We start from the raw sequence: 22,628 nt of genomic DNA, 5'->3' as shown, positions 1-22,628 counted from the left end.
TTGATATTCTTAGAAATGTATTTTAATAGCCGATAAGTATTTATTATTACAATAGAGCACGATTCTTTATCAGGTCGGCGTAATATTTTGCAGATTTTCTCGGAGTTCGAGTCTTGTTTGGCGACTCAAAATCGACTTGGTATAGTCCGTATTTAGCCCTGTAACAAAAAAATATGTTTGATTCCATATGTTATTCTGGCTGGCGTAGATAAAATATGCCTTAATTATTGACAACCGTAAAATGATGGGCAGCAAATTGGCACATATCTATAGCACTAAATTAATGAGAAAAGGCTTGTAGTTAAAATATTTTTTAAGGTCTAAAAGACTAAAATTGAAATTAATCTAGCAGGCATAAAATATTGATTGCACCTAGAAATATTAATTGTACATGTAATGTAAGGTAAATTAATGTAATTTTTTTAAATATTGTGTAGGCAGACGAGCATACGGCCCACCTGATGGTAAGTGGTTGACATCGCTTGTCTATGCGCACAAAACTATAACTAATCGGTCAACAAGCACTACTGCAACCGCACCGACACTTCTCACGCAGCAACCTTACGCACAACACCTGTGTGCTTGTTATATTGTCACGGTCGTTATTTCAAATATAATTTACTAGCGACCCGCCCTCGCTTCGCTTCGGAAACATTAAAACACACATGAAACCAAAAAAAAAAAAAAAGTAGCCTATGTTCATCAGGGACAATGTCGGCTTCTAATGGAAAAAGAATTTTTCAAATCGGTCCAGTAGTTTCGGAGCCTATTCGAAACAAACAAACAAACAAATCTTTCCTCTTTATAATATTAGTATAGATAAGGAAAAATAAAATATTAATTTCGTTTGTACACCACTGCTTGCCTCCTCTTCCTCGCCAACATCGCCCATGGACTTCAACAATGCCAGGGGCAGAGCCAAGCCGCTGCCTACCGTTAAGTACTCTCAACAAGCCTCGTTTGACAAAATACATGTCATAGCGCTCGGGAAACACCGTAGAGGGGAGCTCATTCTATAGCCGGATGGTACGTGGCAAAAAAGATGTCTGGAAGCGCACTGTGGATGACCGCAGTGGCTCCAGGTAGTATGGATGAACTCTACTCCAGTAGCGGGCCGAGCGATGATAAAAAAAAAGATGATGGTGTCATCTCAAAAAATTCCTCAGAGCACTCCCCATGGAACATACGGTACAATATTGTAAAATAATATAAAATTGTGATTAATGTAAGATGTATTGTTTTTATTGCTTAGATGGGTGGACGAACTCACAGCCTACCTGGTGTTAAGTGGTTACTGGAGCCCATAGACATTTACAACGCAAATGCGCCACCCACCTTGAGATATTAGTTCTAAGGTCACAAGTATAGTTACAACGGCTTTCCCACCCTTCAAGCCGAAACGCATTACTGCTACACTGCAGAAATAGGCGGGGTGGTGGTACCTACCCGTGGGGACTCACATGAGGTCCTACCATAAGTCAAACGTAACATAGTCGCTACTCACGTGTACCCAGACTCCCATTCATAACTATCCATTAGACTCCAAACTGTATAGCCGGTGACATTTATCTTATCTTCGTAAATTGCCAACAGGACCTGAAACAAATTTCATTATCGTAGTGAAACTTGGACCGGTTTTCTGGCCGATCTTGGTTTTGAGTTTCACCTGATTGCTACCAAACTTCAAGGGATTAGGCCATTCTGAAAATATCCTGAAATTTTCATCGAAATCAGTACAGCCGTTTTGGTGTCTATGGGGTGGGGTGGGTGTGTGCACACATCGATTTTTCTATTATATATCTATATAGTAATCCAATGGGAATAAGCATTACTTGGCCGGAGAGCTACTGGGATTACGATTTCCGTTTGGGACGATACAAGATTATTTGCTATGTACCCATAATAGGATCCGAACAAGAATTCTTTATTCATCACAAAATTTTGTGATTTTATTTACCAAGGCCCATATGTATGTATGTATATATATATAGAAAACGCTCTTTAGTAGCAAAGATGGGCAGAGCCGAAAATTCCAAAATCATGTATGATAGTGTTACGCCGGTAAAAGTAACGCCATCTATCGCCGAATAGTCGAACGATTATCGAAGGCTCTAGTAGCATCTAGATGGCTCGGGAAGTACAATGCCATCTATTGTCAGATAGCGGAAACACAATACTAGAGAAGTGTGGAATATTCTCGATAATTCTAGGGATGAGGTATCGACTATAAAAGCGTTGCAAGGATGGCACGCGTCGGTTAGTAATCGGAACTACTCGAAGCGAAACAGCGAACGGATCACCTGAAGCGAAACGGAAGATGTGTTCTAAGGGATAAATACAGTCTTTATTTATATTTCGGTGGAATTTTATTTATCCCGAACCCCGGCGCGTAACAATAGCTTAATTTTTGTTAGCGGCCCATGCATCCGCCCATTTCTATTTATTGTTTTTCTGTCATTATCCAATATCTCTTCTTTGTCTATACATTGTTTTATTGCGGCAAAAAATAAATAAGAGTCTGGTTGTTCTCGGAATTTTCTTAATGGAAGAGTTAACTTTGTCTTCCAAGTGGCGCCATCATCATCAATATTAACAGCTTATAGCAGTTCAATACGCATAAGTCTCTCCAATTGCACGCCATTGCGCATGATTCTCGGCTTCTCTCAACCGGTTCTTTCCAGCTAGGCTGCATTGAATGTCACTCAACTGAGCTTGAAAGAGTCCTACACTACGTTTGCCAATTCGCGGTCTTCACTCAAGAACAAGTTTACAACGGCTACATATCGGTTCTCCGGTTATTATGGCCATCTCATTGCCATTTCAGCTTACTTAACCCCTGTGCTAGTCAATAACTTTTCAAACTCCGAGATGTGTTCCAGCATTTTCGCTTTTTTTTTTTTTTATTGCCCTTGTAGGCAGACAAACATACGGCCCACCTGATGGTGAGTGGTTACCGTCGCCCATGGACTTCAGCAATGCCAGGGGCAGAGCCAAGCCGCTGCCTACAAATACAAATGCTTTTAATACTAGATCAATTTAACAAACAGGGCCTATACTCTGTGTACTGTGTGAATGAAAAACATGCTTTGGATAATGAGGCATGATTCCCTGTCAAGTCATCTCGTTCCAACCAGTGTGCTCATTAACATTAATAAATTATTTATAATTTATTTTTTTATTGCTTAGATGTATGGACGAGCTCATAGCCCACCCGGTGTTAAGTGGTTACTGGAGCCCATAGACATTTACAATCTAAATGCCGCCACTCACCTTGAGATATGTGTTCTAAGGTCGCAGTATAGTTACTAAATCTTAATCTTAATATCTTAATATATATTACGTGTCACGTTGTTTGTCCGCGATGGCCACCTAAACTACTGAACCGATTTTAACTTTTTTTTAAATATGTATTTTGTTCCAACTTAGGCCATACGATGGTTTTTATTTCGATTAATGATCGCAACATTTATTAATTAACAGTAAAATGATTTCTTATGATGATTATTGTTCTTAATTGTAAGTTTCATAAGTCTAAAACAGATGGCGCCTTAAATCAGTTTTCACAGACAATTGTAATATTGTCTGACATTAATATCTCATAGATGGCACTGTGTTAAAAATATCCACGTTTCACATAAGCTACAATTTAATGGCATAAACACCACGTGTTGCTGAGGCTAAAGTATAAGTGAAATTTATTTCGTGGTAAACGCAATACAGTGAAACCCAATTGTTCTCACTTTGTTAATTTTTGGTATTAGCATAGCCGGCCACGTGTAATTGAGAAAGAAAAACCTTAGCCACAGCAACGTGTGGCCGGGTCTGCTAGTAGTTATAATAAAATTACTTATTCATCATTATCATTATCCTGCCCTTCTTCCAGTTACCTGGGGTCAGCGCAACATGTTTTCTCCTTCCATACTCTTCTATCATATACCATTTCTTCGCTCACTCGCCTCTTACCCATGTCGTCTTTCACGCAATCCATCCATTTCTTCTTAGGTCTACCTCTTCCTTTATATCCTACCACATTCAAAGTTAACATTTTCTTACCAATCTCATTTTCATTTCGTCTCATCACATGTCCATACCATCCCAAACGCGCACTCCTCAGCTTCTCTGTCACAGGTGCCACTTTCAGACTTCCTCTAACATATTCATTCCGTATTCTATCCATTCTCGTTACTCCACACATCCATCGCAATATTCGCATTAGTTCGAATTCGCATTATAATAAAAATACTATAGTTAATAAAGGACAATGCCCAAAAGTGGGCCAACTTTATGTCAAAACTATTTGTACTTGAAAAACTATGCCTTATTTTTTCACGTTGCTTAGTTTATGTATCAACATTTCTTTCAACCTGGCATTGATTTCCAAAAAAATAAATTACTTATTTGATAACATCCCAAAACTATCCATGCCATAGTTTTTAAATTCGCCAATAGGCAAAGGGCTTAGCCCATACAGCCTTATAGCAAACCTATAGGCTGTCAAACGAAAGAGTTGTTTGTGACTTGAACAACAAATAAAAAAAAATTAGCTAATGCTTATAATTCACAGGCTTCTTAGTTTATTTTTGTTCAATTAAATATTTATATATTGTAATAATAATTATTACTTAAAACCATGAATTATTTAATATTTTTAGATATTAATGATTCCATTAATAAAAATATCAATGGCCTACCATTACTCTATTCTTATTATATATGATCAGAGAGTTTTGGCAGCAACCCGAGTGAAGCGTCACTTGAATTTTTATTTTAATGTTTTTTTAATAGTTTATTGTGTAATTTGTATTATTTGTATTTGTAATATTGTGTATAAAAGGTCTGCGTAAACTCATGCTCAGTCAATGTGGTATTCGTCGAGTTGACGTCAAAACTCCCAAAAAGCAATAAAAAGAGATACACCGGCTTTTTATTGACATAAAAAATATATAACTTCGACAGACTAGGCTGTACAGGCTACGCTCTTTGCCTGCTTATTGGTGAATTTAAAAACAACAACAACAATATCGTTGCCGGCTTCCGGATTTTCATTTCATTTTATTATTATTATGAGGATATAATAATAATAAAATGTACGTAAGGGCGTACGTAATGTTATTTCTAGCAACATTAATCACAATTAACTTATTTAATACTGTAATAAATAATTATGAGAGCAATTATTGATTTCGAAGAAAACAATTAACAACTTAATTTTAGCTGCAGAAAAAAACAGATTTCTCTTAAACCTGGGTGAGAATATAAAAATCGTTTTCTGAATATGAAACGATATTTCTTTGTCTATCAAATTAAGTTAAAACCATCATGACAGGACAACTTTTTTTAGGGGCCCAAACGCCCATAGAAAATGGGCATTGTCCTTTAACTTAGGCTCATAGGCAGTGAAGATTCATGAGCTCGATTGACACAGTTTGAAAAGCAATGTAAATCACCTCACTAAGATAGTCCTTAATAAAGTTTATTCTCCCATCATCATTAAGCCCATGAATTGGGGAGCTAGCGTATCCAGTTTCCGTGATCATGAACTGGATGTCACCATACCGCTTCCTTAGCCAATTCAGTTGCCTACGCAAGCCTTTTGGGTAAATCTGGAAAAAACGTCAAATAAATCGTGAGCTACATATTGTGTCAGATATTCGGTGGATTTAAATTGATGTACTGCATTGATGTGTTGTTACTGGTGATAGGACCTCTTATGAGTCGAAAGTAGGTACCACCACCACCCTGCCTGTTTCTGCCGTGAAGCAGTTATTATGCGTTTCGGTTTGAAGGGTGGAGCAGCTGTACTGAGGCCTTAGAACTCATGTCTCAAGGTGGGTGGCGGCGTCTACTTTATATATGTCTATAGGCTCTGGTAACCACTTAACACTAGGTGGGCTGTGAGCTCGTCCACCATTGCAATAAATAAATAAAATAGCTTTAAATTATTTACGTAAATAGGAAAATACTAATCTCAGGTTAAAGCATAGGAATAGTAGGTTAAAGCATTTAAGCAAGGAAAGATTATTCATATTATGCTGTACGTATTGTTACGCGCTAAGGGTTCGGGATAAATAAAATTTCACCAAAGTAGGTACAATTAAAAACTGTATTCAACACTTAAAACACTTAAACACTCCACAAACATTTTAAAACTCTCAATTCATTTGTTCCGCTTCGCTTCAGGTGATCCGTTCGCTGTTTCGCTTCGAGTAGTTCCGGTTACTGACTAACTGCGCGCCATCCCTACAACGCTTTTATAGCCGATAACCTCAACCCTATAACCATCGAGAATATTCCACACATCTCTAGTCGTAGTTCCCGCTATCTGACAATAGATGGCGTTGTAATTCTCGAGCATTCTGGATCCTTCGATATTCGTTCGGCTATTCGGCGTTACTCTTACCGGCGTAACAGTATTTTTTTTATCTGTATCACTCAGGACAGAGTGGTAGTGGTCATCACTTGAGCTGTTGATGGGAAGCTTCACAGCACGACGCCACTTTTCTCTGACGACTCTCTCCTCGTGCATTCATTAGGTAATCATGCCTCAAGATTAGAGTAATAATATATGAGTTTAATATTTAAATTTTTTATTATATGTTGGTTTTTATTTTATTTTTCCTAATCATTTGTTGAATTGATTTATCGATTGAATCGATTTTTTGTCTGGTCACTGAGATTTATCGATAGATAGCACGAGACGAGATCAGATAAAAAAAAAAACATTTATTTAAAATATGTATATAAAGAAAGACCTTTCTTATGTAATTTTTATATACGAATAAAACCTTTTTAATTTTTATAAAAAAAAAAATTTTCTTCTTATATATAGATTGACTGAACTCTCTGTCGTTGAAAAAAAATTCAGTTTTATTTAATTCAATAATATTATGTACCGTGTAAAATAATTTGTGGAAAATAAAAGCTTTAAATGTTATTTTCTTAATATTGTACAGAAAGCGAAATTAAGTCTTTTATTATTGTTTAACCACTTTTAGAGTATTCCATACTATTTATATACAGGGTGTCCCAAAATTAACCCTTTGACTGCCGTGTAGGTCACGGGTGCCCTACACGGCGCACTGAAGTAACATTGTCGACTTCTGTTACTAAAGCGCCTGGATAGCTTTGCCTTCTTTTTTGTTTTAGTTTTTTAGGTCTCACAGAAGTACATTCGATTTCAGTATTCTCGGGTTCGTCTTTCCCACAGACTACTAGATGTTCTGGCGTCTTTGTAACAGAAATTGGCATTATTACGTACTTGAGTGCGCCGCGTAGGGCACCAGTGACCTACACGGCAGTCCAAAGGTTAAACGATAAGCCGGTACCGGTGTGTGGTCGAGTCAAAAACTACCCATGGAAATATAAAATAAAAAAATCACCTCCTTGTTTTCAATGTCACATTAATATTTTTGAAAAATGTTGTTATTTGATACCCTACACCTTATGATTAGATACTGTGGTTACAAATGTGAACATATCCCCATGAATTTTGGGACACCCTGTATGTCTAAATATTATATGTATATAGAAAAATTAACAACTTGTATAATGTACTAAGTCTTACCCCAAACCCAGCAGAAACCTCCCATGTTGGATGTGGTCCAAAGTTCACACCTAATTCGCTTGAACCTGAGAAAGGCCATTCGCCAGCGGTTTCGTTAGGCTCGATTGCTTTAACCACAAATGACGTGTAGTGGTTCAAAGCGTAAAAGTCGTATGTACCTGGAATATAGCGTCAATCTCCATGATAATGAGGACTATTTAGTTTGCACTTGGGAATAATGTTAATATTTCACAAAAACTATTTATTGTTTTTTCGAGCTCATATTTTCATAGGCTTCATTTGAGATTCGCACATGCTCTTTTTGAGCCGGTATTGCGAAGCACGTTATTTAATTGGATTTATTTATTTATTGGAAATGTTTTTCTCAGTTGTAAAATTACATGCTTGTGGTAAAATTCGTAATGATTTTAAAGCATCTAAACGCCTATTCGAGTATAAAAATGGTAGTGGATTTTTGTGCAATATATTTGTGTCCCAAATACTAACAACCACAAAAATTGTATTATTTGTTTTTAAGAATGATTTCTGGTGTAGTGGTAAGTGACATGGTCACTACACAAGGGGGTTGCGGGTTCGAATCCCGCCAAGGGAAGATATTTGTATGATAAATATAAATGTCTTTTCCAGGGTTATGGATGTATATTAAATATATGTATGTGTATAATAAAAATCTTACATTTATTTCCGTCATCTGGTACCTGTAACACAAGTTCTTTACGAACTTATCACGGGACCAGTTAACGTGGCGTGATTGTTAGTAAATATTTATTTATTTAACAAAAAAAAAAAAATACATATATACACTGTATACAGCAAAATGCGGAGAAAAAAAACTTGCATATAGATAATAATATGTTGGTTGGGTGTATTGCTCAAATTGGCAATACCTTTGACGAATTCGATTTCTTCGGGTGTGAATTGCAGGACCCTGGTGTTATTGAAGCCTTTATTGTAACTGTTCTCATCCAGAATGTTCTTCAAGGATGGCGGCCACCCCCCTTCCTTTGAGTATATGGGGTAAGCGAAACGACCTTCCTGTTGCAAAGTTAAATGGTTTATCAAAAACATTCCGCTGATGACTCCCATTTTCATGAGAGTACTTCTTAGCTTATTAACGGATATTTTATTTTTATTCAAGTCGGAAAACTTTACTGCTTCGTCATAGAAATTTTTGCCACGTACCATCCGGCCCCTGGCATTGCTGAAGTCCATGGGCGACGGTAACCACTCACCATCAGGTGGGTATGCTCGTCTGCCTACAAGGGCAATAAAAAAAAATGCGGGCTAAATGCTGTAGCTACACTAGGCCTTTCTATGCACGGTTTCAGGTAACAGCAATTAAGTATATTTATGAAGTTTGATCACTATTACAAGATGTTATTTTGCCATCAAGGACGTCTTTCGTGAATATGGCTCAAGTACTTTTGATACTTTTGGACGCAATGATTAAAGATCAGAAGCTTGGTTTAAAAGCAATACGTTTTAAGTGTAGTCTACACTGCCACCGCAAGAATTTGGACCATATTTATTTATTGCTTAGATGGGTGGACGAGCTCACGGCCCACCTGGTGTTGAGTGGTTACCGGAGCCCATAGACTACTACAACGTAAATGCCATGAGTTCTTAAGGTCTCACTTGTAAGAGTACAATAGCTGCCCCACTCTTCAAGTCGAATCGCATCTGCTTCACGGCAGAAATACGCAGGGTGGTGGTACGTACTCGTACCCGGACTCACAATACGACCTACCACTAGTAATTACGCAAATTAAAATTTTTCGGGTTTGATTTTTATTGCACGATGTTATTCCTTCACCGCGGAAGTCAATCGTGAACATTTGTTGAGTACGTATTTCATTAGAAAAATTGGTACCCGCCTGCGGGATTCGAACGCCGCTGCATCGCTCGATACGAATGCACCGGACGTCTTATCCTTTAGGCCACAACGACTTCTTGCTATGCTTATACGGTTTATTGCTAATAGCCAAAATTGGTACACGACACAAGACAGGTGGTGAATGTGAATATGAATGAATCGTGTTTGTATTAAAAACTTCCAATAAGCTTACACAATACTCGTTAGTCAAGTCTGCTAGTTCGGTGTCTGCTTCTGTTTCCGGTTCAAACCAAAAGAAAAGCTGGGTGAGTGACACCATACCTGCAAAAAAATTCGGGTACCACTCAAAAAAATATTTTACAAAAGGCTTTATTTTCATTACCATTGAGACTCAAATGAATGATATTAAAGAAAGTCTACAGGTGCTCATCTATATATATATAAAAGAAAGTCGTGTTAGTTACACTATTTATAACTCAAGAACGGCTGAACTGATTTGACTGAAAATTGGTGAGGAGGTAGCTTAGAACCAGGAGAAGGACATAGGATACTTTTTATCAAGTTCCCGTGGGACGTGACATAAAACGTGGAATAACAAAACGCAACTGACAGCTAAACGTAATATTATATTCTATGGTTAATTATAGTAGAATTTTGAAGTTGACCGGTTGATGTGTTTGAAACAAACTGTGTGGCGGAACAAAGTTCGCCGGGTCCACTAGTATTTTATATTTTTTATTTCTTAGATGGTTGGACGAGCTCACAGCCCACCTGGTATTAAGTGGTTACTGGAGCCCATAGACATCTATGACGTAAATGCGCCACTCACCTTGAGATATAAGTTCTAAGGTCTCAAGTATAAGTTACAACGGCTGCCCCGCCCTTCAAACCGAAACGCATTACTACTTCACGGGAGAAACAGGCAGGGTGGTGGTACCTACCCGTGCGGACTCACAAGAGGTCCTACCACCGGTAATTACGCAAATTAAAATTTTGTGGGTTTGATTTTTATTACACGATGTTATCCCTTCACCGTGGAAGTCAATCGTGAACATTTGTTGAGTACGTATTTCATTAGAAAAATTGGTACTCGCCTGAGATTCGAACACCGGAGCATCGCCTCAACACGTATGCACCAGACGTCTTATCCATTAGGTCACGACGACTACAAATAAATATCTAAATAAATAAACAAATAAATTTATAATTTACTGCCAACCCTACATAAATTACGTTTCAATCAGCCAATATCAATAGGTAAAGGACTATTATTTTGACAACCTATACAAAATGTTACAACAATCTATCTGAACAAGCCCATCTATTGAAACATTAGCTTTTGTGGATAGAACACCATAACGAGACCTTGAGAGCAATAGCGGCGGCTTGGCTCTGCCCCTGGCATTGCTGACGTCCATGAGCGACGGTAACCACTTAAGATCAAGTGGGCTGTAAGCTCGTCCACCCATCTAAGCAATAAAAAAAAAACCTAATGTTGGCTAATTATGACTGCTAATTACATACCATGATATTTAGGTTTGTACTCCTCATCATATAGTCTCCAAGCTTTAGCATGTGCCAAGAGAATGTGTTTATTACACAAGAATAGTCCATGGTCAGGGCTGTATAGGCCCGGCGCTGAGATACCGATGTAGCTGACGTCACAGATGATAAGTGGCTCGTTCACCGTCAACCAGATCTTGACACGGTCGGCGAATAGAGAGTACACAACGTTCGCGTAGTCAGCAAACCAGTCGACTATGAGGGGATTGGTCCAGCCTCCTGATGAAAGATAAGAAGTTATCGTATCCGGGCTTAAGATGTCCACAGCTGAATTTCCTCATACTGATGATGATGACGATGGACAACAACAAAAAATCATACATAGTAACTATTATGTAGGTAGTGTTATATAGGTAGGTAACTAGCCGTACTCGCCCGCTTCGCTGGGCATTTAAAATTAACATTATTATTATATTTATTGCCATTATTATTAGAGAGTCCAACACTCGTATAAATATTAGCCTATCCATTAAGTACATGTATTTTCTACATGGATACCAAGCTTCAGGTCAATCTGATGCGTGGTTCAGTAGTTATAACGGAATATCCGTAAAACCACTGTAGATTTATATATTAGTATAGATATAGTGGTATGTAGTGAAAAACATATTTGAGAAAAAATATTATATAGGATTCATGTCGGAATTATCAAATCAAATCAAATCAAAAAAGTTTTATTCAACATAAATGAAAGTACCTACATACTTGTTGAACGTCAAAAGAACTACCGCCAATTCACAAGAATTAGCCTCCGTCCTGAGAAGAATTGACAAGAAACTCAGCGGGCATGTCTTTTTTTTTTTTTTTAAATATTAGATTTTTTATTTTATTTTAAATATTAGTTTTTTTTTAAATATTAATTAGAATCAATAGTTTAACCAACAAGAGAAAATAAGAGTTAAGCTATCTTATTTATTTGTCATGGAAACCTCACCGTGACAAAATATATTATGTTTACAATGACAAATATGTTTTCAGAAAATATGTCCAATTATTCCAATTATTTATTTATTTACATAATTTCTATGCTTTTTTTACAATAAATTTATTAAAAAAAAAACTTGTTGGATTTTCTATAAAAGCGTGTTTCTTTGTTTTTTTTGTTAAACTATTATTTATTTTTCTTTTTTTTAGTCATAATAGCATTGTGTATCATAAATTATTCATTAATGTATATTCAGTTTCCAACTTGCTAAGTGAACAAAAGAAGGCACTCAAATGAATTTGTTGTTTTGACTGCGAAAGTAAATAACGGGTCTAACTGTTTAGTAAAATATGGAATTGTCATGGTTCCTTAATAAGTCTGCCAAATTTCGAGTTAATCCGACTTTTTGAAGGGGGTCAAAATCCTGTTCAAAGATTCCGTTACATAGATACGAATGAAGCTAAGAAAAAAGCGTATTAATTAGAGTGATTTATTAAAAAAAAAATCGGGAAATTTAGTCTTATACAAGTTTTTGATGGTCGATTATAAATTCTAATAAAGTTCGAAAAGAAACAGTGAGGGTAATTGCCCCAGCCCCGCGCGCGTCGCCCGCCAGTACTTGGAGCTGGTGGGCTGGCCCTTCATGCCGCCCTACTGGTCCCTGGGCTTCCATCTGTGCAAGTGAGCGAACCCACTCAATGTCCGATTCTACAATTCCAGGATGTACATAATAATATATAGTACTTACCGAGATCCTGGAATACTTGAGGAAGTTCATAATGATAGATTGTAATTACAGGTTCGATATTATTCTTTAGGAGGCCGTCTATCAAATTATTATAGTAGTTCCTGCCGTCTTCACTGATGTAATTCGGGTAGCCGCTTGGCAGAAGACGGGGCCATGAAATGGAGAATCTGAAATAACGTAGTACGTAGAAATAACGAAGTAACGTATTTTACTGGTGGTAGGACCTCTTGTGAGTCCGTACGGGTAGGTACCACCACCCTGCCTATTTCTGCCGTGAACAGTAATGCGTTTCGGTTTGAAGGGCGGGGCAGCCGTTGTAACTATACTTGAGACCTGAGAACTTATATCTCAAGGTGGGTGGCGCATTTACGTTGTAGATGTCTATGGGCTCCAGTAACCACTTAACACCAGGTGGGCTGTGAGCTCGTCCACCCATCTAAGCAATAAAAAGAACCGTATTTTTTTTTACAAATCTTGTTATAATGTTCCACACAGCAATAGTGCATTGAATATAATTCTGGTTATCACGCAACATAGAGGCAAGTCTGAAAGTGGCACCTGTGACAGAGAAGTTGAGAAGTGCGCTCTTGGGATGATATGGACATGTGATGAGACGTAATGACAATGAGGTTGTTAGGAGAGTTTTAACTATGAATGTGGAAGGCTTAAGAGGAAGAGGTAGACCTAATAAAAAAGTGGATGGATTGCGTGAAAGACGATATGTGTAAGAGGGGAGTGAGCGAAGAAATAGTATATGATTGAGGAGTATCGAAGGAGAAAGCATGTTGCGCCGACCTCAGTTGATTGAGATAAGGGCAGGAATTATATGATGCTACATAGACTTAGAATCAAGGTTTATATACTAATGTTTTTACTAGATCTGATGGTAGGGCGTTTCGTGAGCTTGCCCGCACTACCGTCCTGATTATTTCTGTTGTGACGCAGTAATGCGTTTCGTTTTGTGATGTCTATGGGATCCAATGGCCACTTAACACCAGGTGGGCAGTGAGCTAATCCACCCATCATAAGAAAAAAAACCTATTGCCTTCAAGGCCGACGTACCCTACGACTCGGTAAAAATTTTATCCTCACTGTCGCTAAAGACGTCAATGATGCCAGATGTTCATTCATGTCACTGCCATATCCAGATTAGACAATAGGTCGAGGTATAGTCTATGTGCTGATCACTGCTATCCTCCCCTGTCAACCGGAGTGCATGACTGCTTCTAGGTGAAAAAGAGACGGAATGATGGTGGCTCTTCGTGCGGACTGATGGTATTCCCTACCACGAGTTCAATGTTCTGGTGAATTTCATTCATTGAAATCATTCGGGAAAGCATTTCGTTTTGGTTTTAAAATTGATACTTTTGATTCAGGACCTACTGGTGGTAGGACCTCTTGTGAGTCCGCGCGAGTAGGTACCAACGCCCTGCCTATTTCTGCCGTGAAGCAGTAATGCGTTTCGGTTTGAAGGGTGGGGCAGCCGTTGTAACTATACTGAGATCTTAGTACTTATATCTCAAAGTGGGTGGCACATTTACGTTGTAGATGTCTATGGGCTCCAGTAACCACTTTACACCAGGTGGGCTGTGAGATCGTCCAACCATATCAGCAATAAAAAAAAAATTCAGGATGCGAACCTTGTATAGTCCTTAAGGTAACAATAGTTTTAAAGCAAATTCGTCGTACCGATAATGATCCAATCCCAATTCAGTGGCCATTTCGATGTCCCGCCTCCACAGGTTGTAGGAGTCGCAGGCGACGTCACCATTGCTGCCGTCAACCACTTTCTCTGGATGTTCATGAGCATAGCGATCCTGTATGCTCTCACCTTTATCTAGATTTATAAAAAAAAAATCCTTTTATTCACGACCAATTATGAGCTGATGGTCGTTCATCATCAGTGATGTATTTACCGCAGTTGATAGCCATCATACCGCGAATGTCGCAAACATCTTGAGACTTGAGGTCTAAGTCTCAAGGAACTAAGCAAATAACTATTTTTCCGGGGATCCTTTTTTCCAGATTGTTATCAAACATTGTACCTGTGTGCTTGAATTGAATATAGGCAGTGGCGGATTTGCCGTCTCGGCCGCCCTAGGCCCCAAGCAATCAGCCGCCTCTTTCTCAGCATCCACCATATAGACTACATAATGAAATTACTTTATTGCCAACTTTTATCTAAATCGATTTAGAAATTTAGGAAAAAAGAATAGTTTTATTTCGCAAGAATATGGTACATAAGTTGTTACAACTAGTTATTTGCTTTAACATACTCTGCCAACTTGGCATACTTAGTTATGATAACTTTTACACGAGTGTTATCAACTTTCAACACTTAATTGCGAGATAAATATTTGAATATCTAATTAAAAACAATTAATTTGTACGGAGCCACTTGTTATTGCAAGTGCGGGTGGGAAGTGTGGGTAAAACTAACCATAAGTTTAGTATAATAAATAATAATAATAATAGCTGAGATGATAATAGAGTATTTAAAGATGCGGTATAGATTGCACCATGCAGTGCAGTCCGCCCACCATACGTTATAATAAGTTTTTTGACACGATTGGGGCCGCCCTTAAATCTGGCCACTGGTAAATCCGCCACTGAATACAGGTATAGTACCTAGTATAGCATAGATATGACGACAAGAGATGGACAAGAAGATAGGTCGTATGGACAAAGAGACAAAGTGAGCTAGAGTGCCCGTAGGCGAAATTGTAACAGCGCGGCAGCGGTTGGTAAGATTGGCTGAACCCAACCAAGGATAGAAATAAGTGGTGTACTTTGGACGAGGCTTTTACCCGAAGGGGGTCCGAACAGAAATAATGTATATAATGTTACAGAATAATTTTCACTGACTTCAAATTCAAATTCAAAATCATTTATTTCAACTTAGATGTCAGTATGACACACTTGTTGAATGTCAAAATACAAATAACAATGTTAACTCTACCACCGGTTCCAAAAAAAGCTACAGTCCTGAGAAGAACCGGCGAAACAAACTCAGCGGGCTTTTTTTCTGTTTTTTCTCAAATATTTTCTTTTTTTTAAATAAATAAAAATATTTATAATAAAAGAAAAAACAAGTCAAAAAATACAATTAAAAAAATTTAATAATAATGAAAAATGAAAAGGCCAGGAGCGAGCGCCTCATTCCCACGTAGTGCCATCTAGTAAATAATCCTTAACTTTATAATATGCCTTGTTGCACAAACGTTTCTTAACAGTTTTCTTAAATCTATGAACAGGTAGTAATTGAAGAAGAGGTCTGTTTAATTTTAAGTATAATACGTTAATTTTATAATTTCGCTCTGTCGCTCTCTGTCGCTAATGTCTTCTGTCTAGTATCAAAATGATTCAACACTAACGAAACATTTATTTTTGTAATTTAATTATGAGTTTTTTTTTTGAATTGGCTTCAAGATAGTTTTAATTGAACTTCAATTAAGTTTACTCCATTCAAATTGCTTAAGTAGTTTTTGTTTTGTTGATATTTTTTCCAAATTTTAATCTTTAAATGGCTTAAGCCCCTCCTTTCATTTTGTAAAAATGTCGCTTAAACCTAAGCTTTTCACCCCTTAATAAATTATGTTTATGATATACTACTGAATGCTTATCTATACTAATAGTATAAAGCTGAAGAGTTTGTTTGTTTGAACGCGCTAATCTCAGGAACTACTGGTCCGATTTGAAAAATTCTTTCAATGTTAGATAGCTCATTTATTGAGGAAGGCTATAGGCTATATAACATCACGCTGAGCAATTCAAGCGGAGCACCAATAAAGAATGTTTCAAAATCGTTTTTTTTTTCCTTTTGAGAGCATCCGCTGCGTGCGCTGCAGAAGCCGTTAAAGTTTCGCTAAAATAATGTATGACAGAATCGTTGCCCTTTAAAAGATTTAAAAAAAAGTTCGCAACAGCATATATCTATATCGAAGCTTGAAAGACAAACGTGACTAAGCGACAATAACTGCTTTGTGCATAAATGATGATGATATGAGATAATTGATGACGAGATGAATGATAATGCCCTTCATGAAGCAAAGGATCGCGGCAGATGGAGGGAAGTCGTATAGAAGAAACTGATGCAGCGAGGGAGTCTCGACCCTCAGTAATGAGGAAAACGACGCGAGGAGGACATAAATGATAGGCAATAACTTCGATTCGATGCGCAAAAAATTTATATATTTCTAGATCTATTCATTCTAAAATCATTTCAATCCTACAGCTAGATTCGTTAAAATAGTTTTTTTTTCAGGTATTTCAACTTTAAATTAGTCTACTGTAAAGCTCACGCATTGTCGCTTAGTCACGTTTGCCTTTCAAGCGTCGCTATGTTAAGGTAGCCAACCTTATAACTATAACATTTGTTATGCTAACCAAATTTATTCTAAAATAAAGCATTATTCGTGAACTATTCCACGCGGACAAGTCGCAGGCAAAAGCTAGTGTTATAATACTGACCACTGACATTCCATGCGCCCTCGATCTGATACGACGATGAACCCGCTCCAAACTTAAAGTTCAGAGGAAATGTCTTCTCCAGCGGTCTTCTAACTGGTGCATTTGCGTAGACCAATGGACTAAAATACCAAGAAAAATATATTTTTTATTTCGATGGCATCAACTCGATGATATATTGAATTTTTTATTGCTTACTTGGGTGGACGAGCTCACAGCCCACCTGGTGTTAAGTGGTTACTGGAGCCCATAGACGTTTACAACGCAAATGCGCCACCCACCTTGAGATATAAGTTGTAAGGTCTCAGTATAGTTACAACGGCTGGCCCACCCTTCAAATCGAAACGCGTTACTGCTTCACGGCAGAAATAGGCAGGATGGTTGGTACCTATCCGTATTATAATTTTCCGGGTTTGATTTTTATTAGTTACACGATGTTATACCTTCACCGTGGAAGTCAATCGTGAACATTTGTTAAGTACGAATTTCATTAGAAAAATCGGTACTCACCTGCGGAGTTCGAACACCGTTGCATCGCTAGATACGAATGCACCGGGCGTCTTATCCTAAAGGATATCCTAAAGGAAAATTTGCAAATTGCTACGATCAGTGTTTGGGGTGTTTATTACTACGATGGATATTACTGATTTTATTAGGGCCGGTCGTTATGTGAGTGTGGAGACATCACAAGGCAACGAAGCTATTCACACACATTTTACAAGTCCAGTCTTTAAGTCCGTATAAATGACCGCTTAGTTCTAGAAATAGACACGACTTGCTCACACCTTCAGTCACACCACCCAAGTGTTGTCTATACTAGTCTATGTTATTATCTATACTAATATTATAAAGAGGAAAGATTTGTTTGTTTGTTTGTTTCGAATAGGCTCCGAAACTACTGGACCGATTTGAAAAATTCTTTTTCCATTAGAAGCCGACATTGTCCCTGATGAACATAGGCCACTTTTTTTAATTTATTTTTTATTTTTTGGTTTCATGTGTGTTTTAATATTTCCGAAGCGAAGCGAGGGCGGGTCGCTAGTAATATTATAAAGAGGAAAGATTTGTTTGTTTGTTTGTATTGTATAGGCTTCGAAACTACTGAACTTATTGGAAAAATTCTTTCACTGTTTGGAAGCTACACTATTCCTGAGTGATTAGTAATCCTTACCAGAACTACAATAATGTAACCCAAGGTGTAAAAAAATTACCTAAAATATTCTTTAAATCGCGTGCCCTGCGAAAACTATTCATGATAGAATAAAACAATGCACTACGACTTTGTAGAACAGATTATTATTTACAAAAAGTGTCGTGACAGCATAATATGTCTGACTATTATAGTTATGCCGCAATAAGTGTTATTTTATTTAAAAAAATAAAATGACGTCAAATATCGTTGAAATTTTTGTTAAAGACCCGGGCGGATCCGGAGCGGGCTACTAGTTAATTAATACATAGTCAGGTCATAAATTCTGTCACATGTTTAATGTAAAATAATTGAAACAAGTTTATTCATTATGTAACCATTCATATACCAAAATGAACTTAATAAAACATAGATTCTTATGACACTAAAGTTTATTCAAAATGACCTCCGTGATTTTGAATACAGGCCTTCAATCTGCGCGGCCAGTCGTCTACGAACGAGGTCCATGTCAATATCGGCGGCTGCCTTAATCAAGGATGTCTTGAGTGACTCCAAATTGGGATGAGGCTTTGAGCACGCCTTTTCCTCCAAGTGTTGCCATATCTTGTAATCTAACGGATTCAAATCTGGACTGGAGGAGGGCCAGTCTTCGTGCCGGATGAAGTCGATTTCACGCGCCGCCAGCCAGTCTTGTGTGCTCTTCGCTCTATGAACTGGCGCCGAATCTTGTTGGAATACCCAGTGCCTGTTATTGAACATGGTATGAGAAACAGGTACCACAAGGTTCGTCAGGACTGTATTTTGATACACAACTGCATTCGTTTTTACCCCTTTCTCACAAAAATGTACCTCTGTTAAGCCCCAATAAGAAACTCCCAACCATACCATGAGCGAGGATGGAAAATGACCTCGTTGGACACGCGGAATACGGTTGCTCGCTTCTTCATTACTGTGTGCGTACACCTTATCATTTTTTTTGTTGTTGCTCTCTTCTACGGTAAAAATTTTTTCATTCGAAAAAAGAATTTCCCGATATTTTTTTCCCGCGTACCGCTTCAACAAAGCGCGGCATCTCTTCAGTCTCAGGTCCATTAGACGAGCATTCAAACGATTTCCTGTTTTTGTTCGATATGCCCGAAGCCCTCTTCTTCATTTAACACCCTTTTCACCGTGGTTCTGCTTAACCCCATCTGAAGGGCCAACAGTTTCTGCTTACGTTTGGGATTTCTTTGAATTCGCGCCTTCACAGCTTTTATCACTGCTGGAATCCTAACAGACCGAGGGCGACCACTTCTTGACCTGTCATCTACACTAGAGTCTTCATTGTATCGTTTGATGGTACCATAAACGAATCTTTTGGTTATATTCAAAATTTTCAGTATGTTAAAAATTTGAATTGGCGCGTAGCCGCAACGATGCAACGCAATAACTGCAACACGGACTTCTTTAAGCGTCCACTCCATATTTAAAAATGAGTAAAATTTTAAATGTATACTATTTTTATTTTCATGAACAATTCGAAATTCGGGTTCAATAAACTTTTTTGTGGCCAGCATTCTAAAAGAAAAGTTTTTACTGTGTGACGATACTTATGACCTGACTAGGTATATAAAAATGAAACCCGTTTCCGTTGTCACGACATAACATGAAAACGGCTTGACCGATTTGGCTAATTTTGGTCTTGAATTATTTGTTGAAGTCCAGAGAAGGTTTAAAAGGTTAGATAAATATAAAATTTTCGGAATTAAATAAAAATAACAATTTTGTTTTTCCTTTGATGTGTCCCCCGTCGGACGGATTCCTTTTCTTTGTTTTAAGTTTATCTTAAACAAAAGTTTAGGTCTTTTATTTATCGATTGAGGCACTACGAAGTCTGCCGGGTCAGCTAGTTAATTATAATAATTGAATATATCAATACGTAATAAATTAATGTTGATCATACCTGTATACAGCCAACAAGAATAACAACATCATGTAAACTGAATTGTGGCATAAGATATTACAACGACAAGAAAGTTATCTCTAGATCTAAAACGATCGCTTATCTGGCGAAAGGTGCCCTTGGTCTGGCCGGGAAAGCATTATATAGGGCTGCACAAAATCTAGAGCCGAAAAATGTTTTCAAAGCGATAGATTCTTGAGATAATGAAATTGAATGAAAAAAATACCAGATCATTATTTAGTCGGGCTTAAAATTAATACGCAGTAGTACGAAAAAAAAACAAAAAAAAAACATATGTCGCAGAATGGACAATCGTGCAAATAGATTGGGCAACAGAAAACTATGACAGTTTTGGAACGAAGTTCCTTATGGGACGACGCGGAGAGGTACCCTAACCAGGAAAAAACGTCCGTAACGTAAGATTTTTTTTATTGCCCTTGTATGCACACAAGCGTACGGCTCGCCTGATGGTGAGTGTTTACCGTCGCCCATGGACTTCAGCAATGCCAGGGGCAGAGCTAAGTCGCTGCCTACCGTTAAGTACTCTCCACAAGCATAGTTTGGAGAAGGACATGTCATAGCGCTCGGGAAACACCGTGAAGGGAGCTCATTCTAAAGCCTGATGGTACGTGACAAAAAAGATCTCTGGACACGCACTGTGGATGAACTTAGTCTCTCCAGGTAGTATGGATGCACTCTACTCCGATGGCGGGCGGTGCTACGGTAAAAGCAAATGGCTTCTCCGATGTTTTCTTCCACACTAGGTATATGCGACTCGTGGGTATCATTAATAACAGACCAACGCATTACACGTGGAATGACTGACAAGCATCTAGTACGATTTTGTTTTATTTTGCGGGTTTGGTTTTTATGACACGATGTTATTCCTTCACCGTGGAAGTCAATCGTGAACATTTGTTGAGTACGTATTTCATTAGAAAAATCGGTACCCGCCTGAGGGATTCGAACACCGGTGCATCGCTACATACGAATGCACCGGACGTCTTATCCTTTAGGCCACGACGACTTCAATGTTGAAGATGTCGCATCTCTTATACACAGCATTCCCTATTACAAGAGCAATCCGATTTAAGGATGAAAAATGAATAAAAACCACAATACTACACATCGAAAAAGAAGTTTCACTTCATTCATGTGCACCAAGTTGCACGCGCATCGTTTTTTTATTGAAGTGAAAACTTCTTTAGAATCGTTGTGATTTCAAACCGGATGCAACGGAAAAAACGACAGGTAAGAGACACAAATACAAAAATGTGTAGGATGAAGCCAGCAAAGAATGAGACAGAAATATACATACTATTTAATACAGCGCCATCTGTGAGATTTTTTAATACTAACGTGTGTATGAAAGCTCTTGTAGTGAATTTTAATTTAGGATTATACGTGAAAATTTAAAATATCAATTCACAGAGGGCGCTACCTTACAATTATTTACTAATGACAAAATTTTACATATACTTAAGACGTTTAGGATAATTGTATTTTAATTTTGGAAGGTTTCACTTCTACCACGTGTGAATTGCACACATTTTGTTTTTTTTTATTATCTCGCGCCGTGAAACGTGAAATATAAGATCTCAGCCCTGAAATCGCTGATTCGCACTATACATGGTAATTACAATTTACTGTGCACTTTTTTATTACCGATACAATACAATTTGAATTACGATAATATCACTTTCTTGTCACCGGACTGCATTAGTTGAGTCGGCGTTTTGAAAAGCAATTTCTATGGTTCCTCATTGTTATGATAAGGAAGATTGAGACGATGAAGTCGTCGTGGTCTAAAGGATAAGACGTCCGGTGCATTCATGTCGAGCAATGCACCGGTGTTCGAATCACAGGCGGGCACCAATTTTTGTAATGAAATACGTGCTCAAGAAATGTTCACGATTGACTTCCACGGTGAAGGAATAACATCTATATATATAAAAATGAATTGCTGTTCGTTAGTCTCGCTAAAACTCGAGTACTCGATTTGGCTAATTGTGGTCTTAAATTATTTGTGGAACTCCAGAGAAGGTTTAAAAGGTAGATAAATATGAAAATGCTCGGAATTAAATTAAAATAACAATTTTGTTTTTCCTTTGATGTGTCCCCCGTAGGACGGATTCATTTTGTTTGTTTTAAGTTTATTTTACACAAAAGTTTAGGTCTTTTATTTATCGATTGAGGCACTACGAAGTTTGCCGGGTCATTATCATCATCATCATCAGCAGCCCACAGTCGTCCACTGCTGGACATAGGCCTCTCCCAATCCAGGGTCAGCTAATATAATAATATTTATAAGATCATACTTATTTGTGAGATGGATGATAAGAAAATATTGTAACTATACTGACACCTTAGAACTCATATCTCAAGGTGGGTGGCTGTATTTAAGTTGTTGTAGTCTATGGGCTCCGGCAACCACT

The 22,628-nt window shown here is 37.8% G+C and overlaps 1 protein-coding gene across 2 annotated transcripts; it reads right to left on the bottom strand.

Annotated features, from left to right (window-relative positions):
* Positions 1 to 20,241, bottom strand: LOC114242843 (myrosinase 1). 2 transcript variants are annotated; one of them, XM_089735637.1, is made up of 11 exons: positions 20,194 to 20,241; positions 17,105 to 17,223; positions 14,324 to 14,471; positions 12,635 to 12,801; positions 10,923 to 11,180; positions 9,631 to 9,719; positions 8,452 to 8,599; positions 7,565 to 7,722; positions 5,448 to 5,603; positions 1,505 to 1,596; positions 1 to 158 (listed from the first exon to the last, which is right to left on the bottom strand). In XM_089735637.1, exons 1-11 carry the CDS (start codon positions 20,223 to 20,225, stop codon positions 47 to 49), a joined length of 1,479 nt encoding a protein of 492 aa, XP_089591763.1. In that variant the 5' UTR covers positions 20,226 to 20,241; the 3' UTR covers positions 1 to 46. The 2 variants fall into 2 exon arrangements, with proteins under 2 accessions (XP_089591763.1, XP_089591764.1); XM_089735638.1 differs by lacking the exon at positions 5,448 to 5,603.
* Positions 20,242 to 22,628: the final 2,387 nt, after the last annotated feature.

The sequence above is a fragment of the Bombyx mandarina genome, chromosome 20 (assembly GCF_030267445.1).
Source record: "Bombyx mandarina strain Sakado chromosome 20, ASM3026744v2".
Taxonomy (NCBI): domain Eukaryota; kingdom Metazoa; phylum Arthropoda; class Insecta; order Lepidoptera; family Bombycidae; genus Bombyx; species Bombyx mandarina.
This window is presented reverse-complemented; position numbering and strand designations above follow the sequence as displayed.

What these genes read in the sequence shown, in the direction of transcription:
- LOC114242843 (XM_089735637.1), bottom strand. Translation starts at nt 20,225, where the DNA reads ATGATGTTGTTATTCTTGTTGGCTGTATACAG. An exon ending in AGGTTTCTGCTGGGTTTGGG is followed by an intron (nt 5,604 to 7,564) that starts GTAAGACTTAGT and finishes CGTTTTTTCCAG; the next exon opens with ATTTACCCAAAAGGCTTGCG. An exon ending in TTAAGGACTATCTTAGTGAG is followed by an intron (nt 1,597 to 5,447) that starts GTGATTTACATT and finishes AATTTGTTTCAG; the next exon opens with GTCCTGTTGGCAATTTACGA.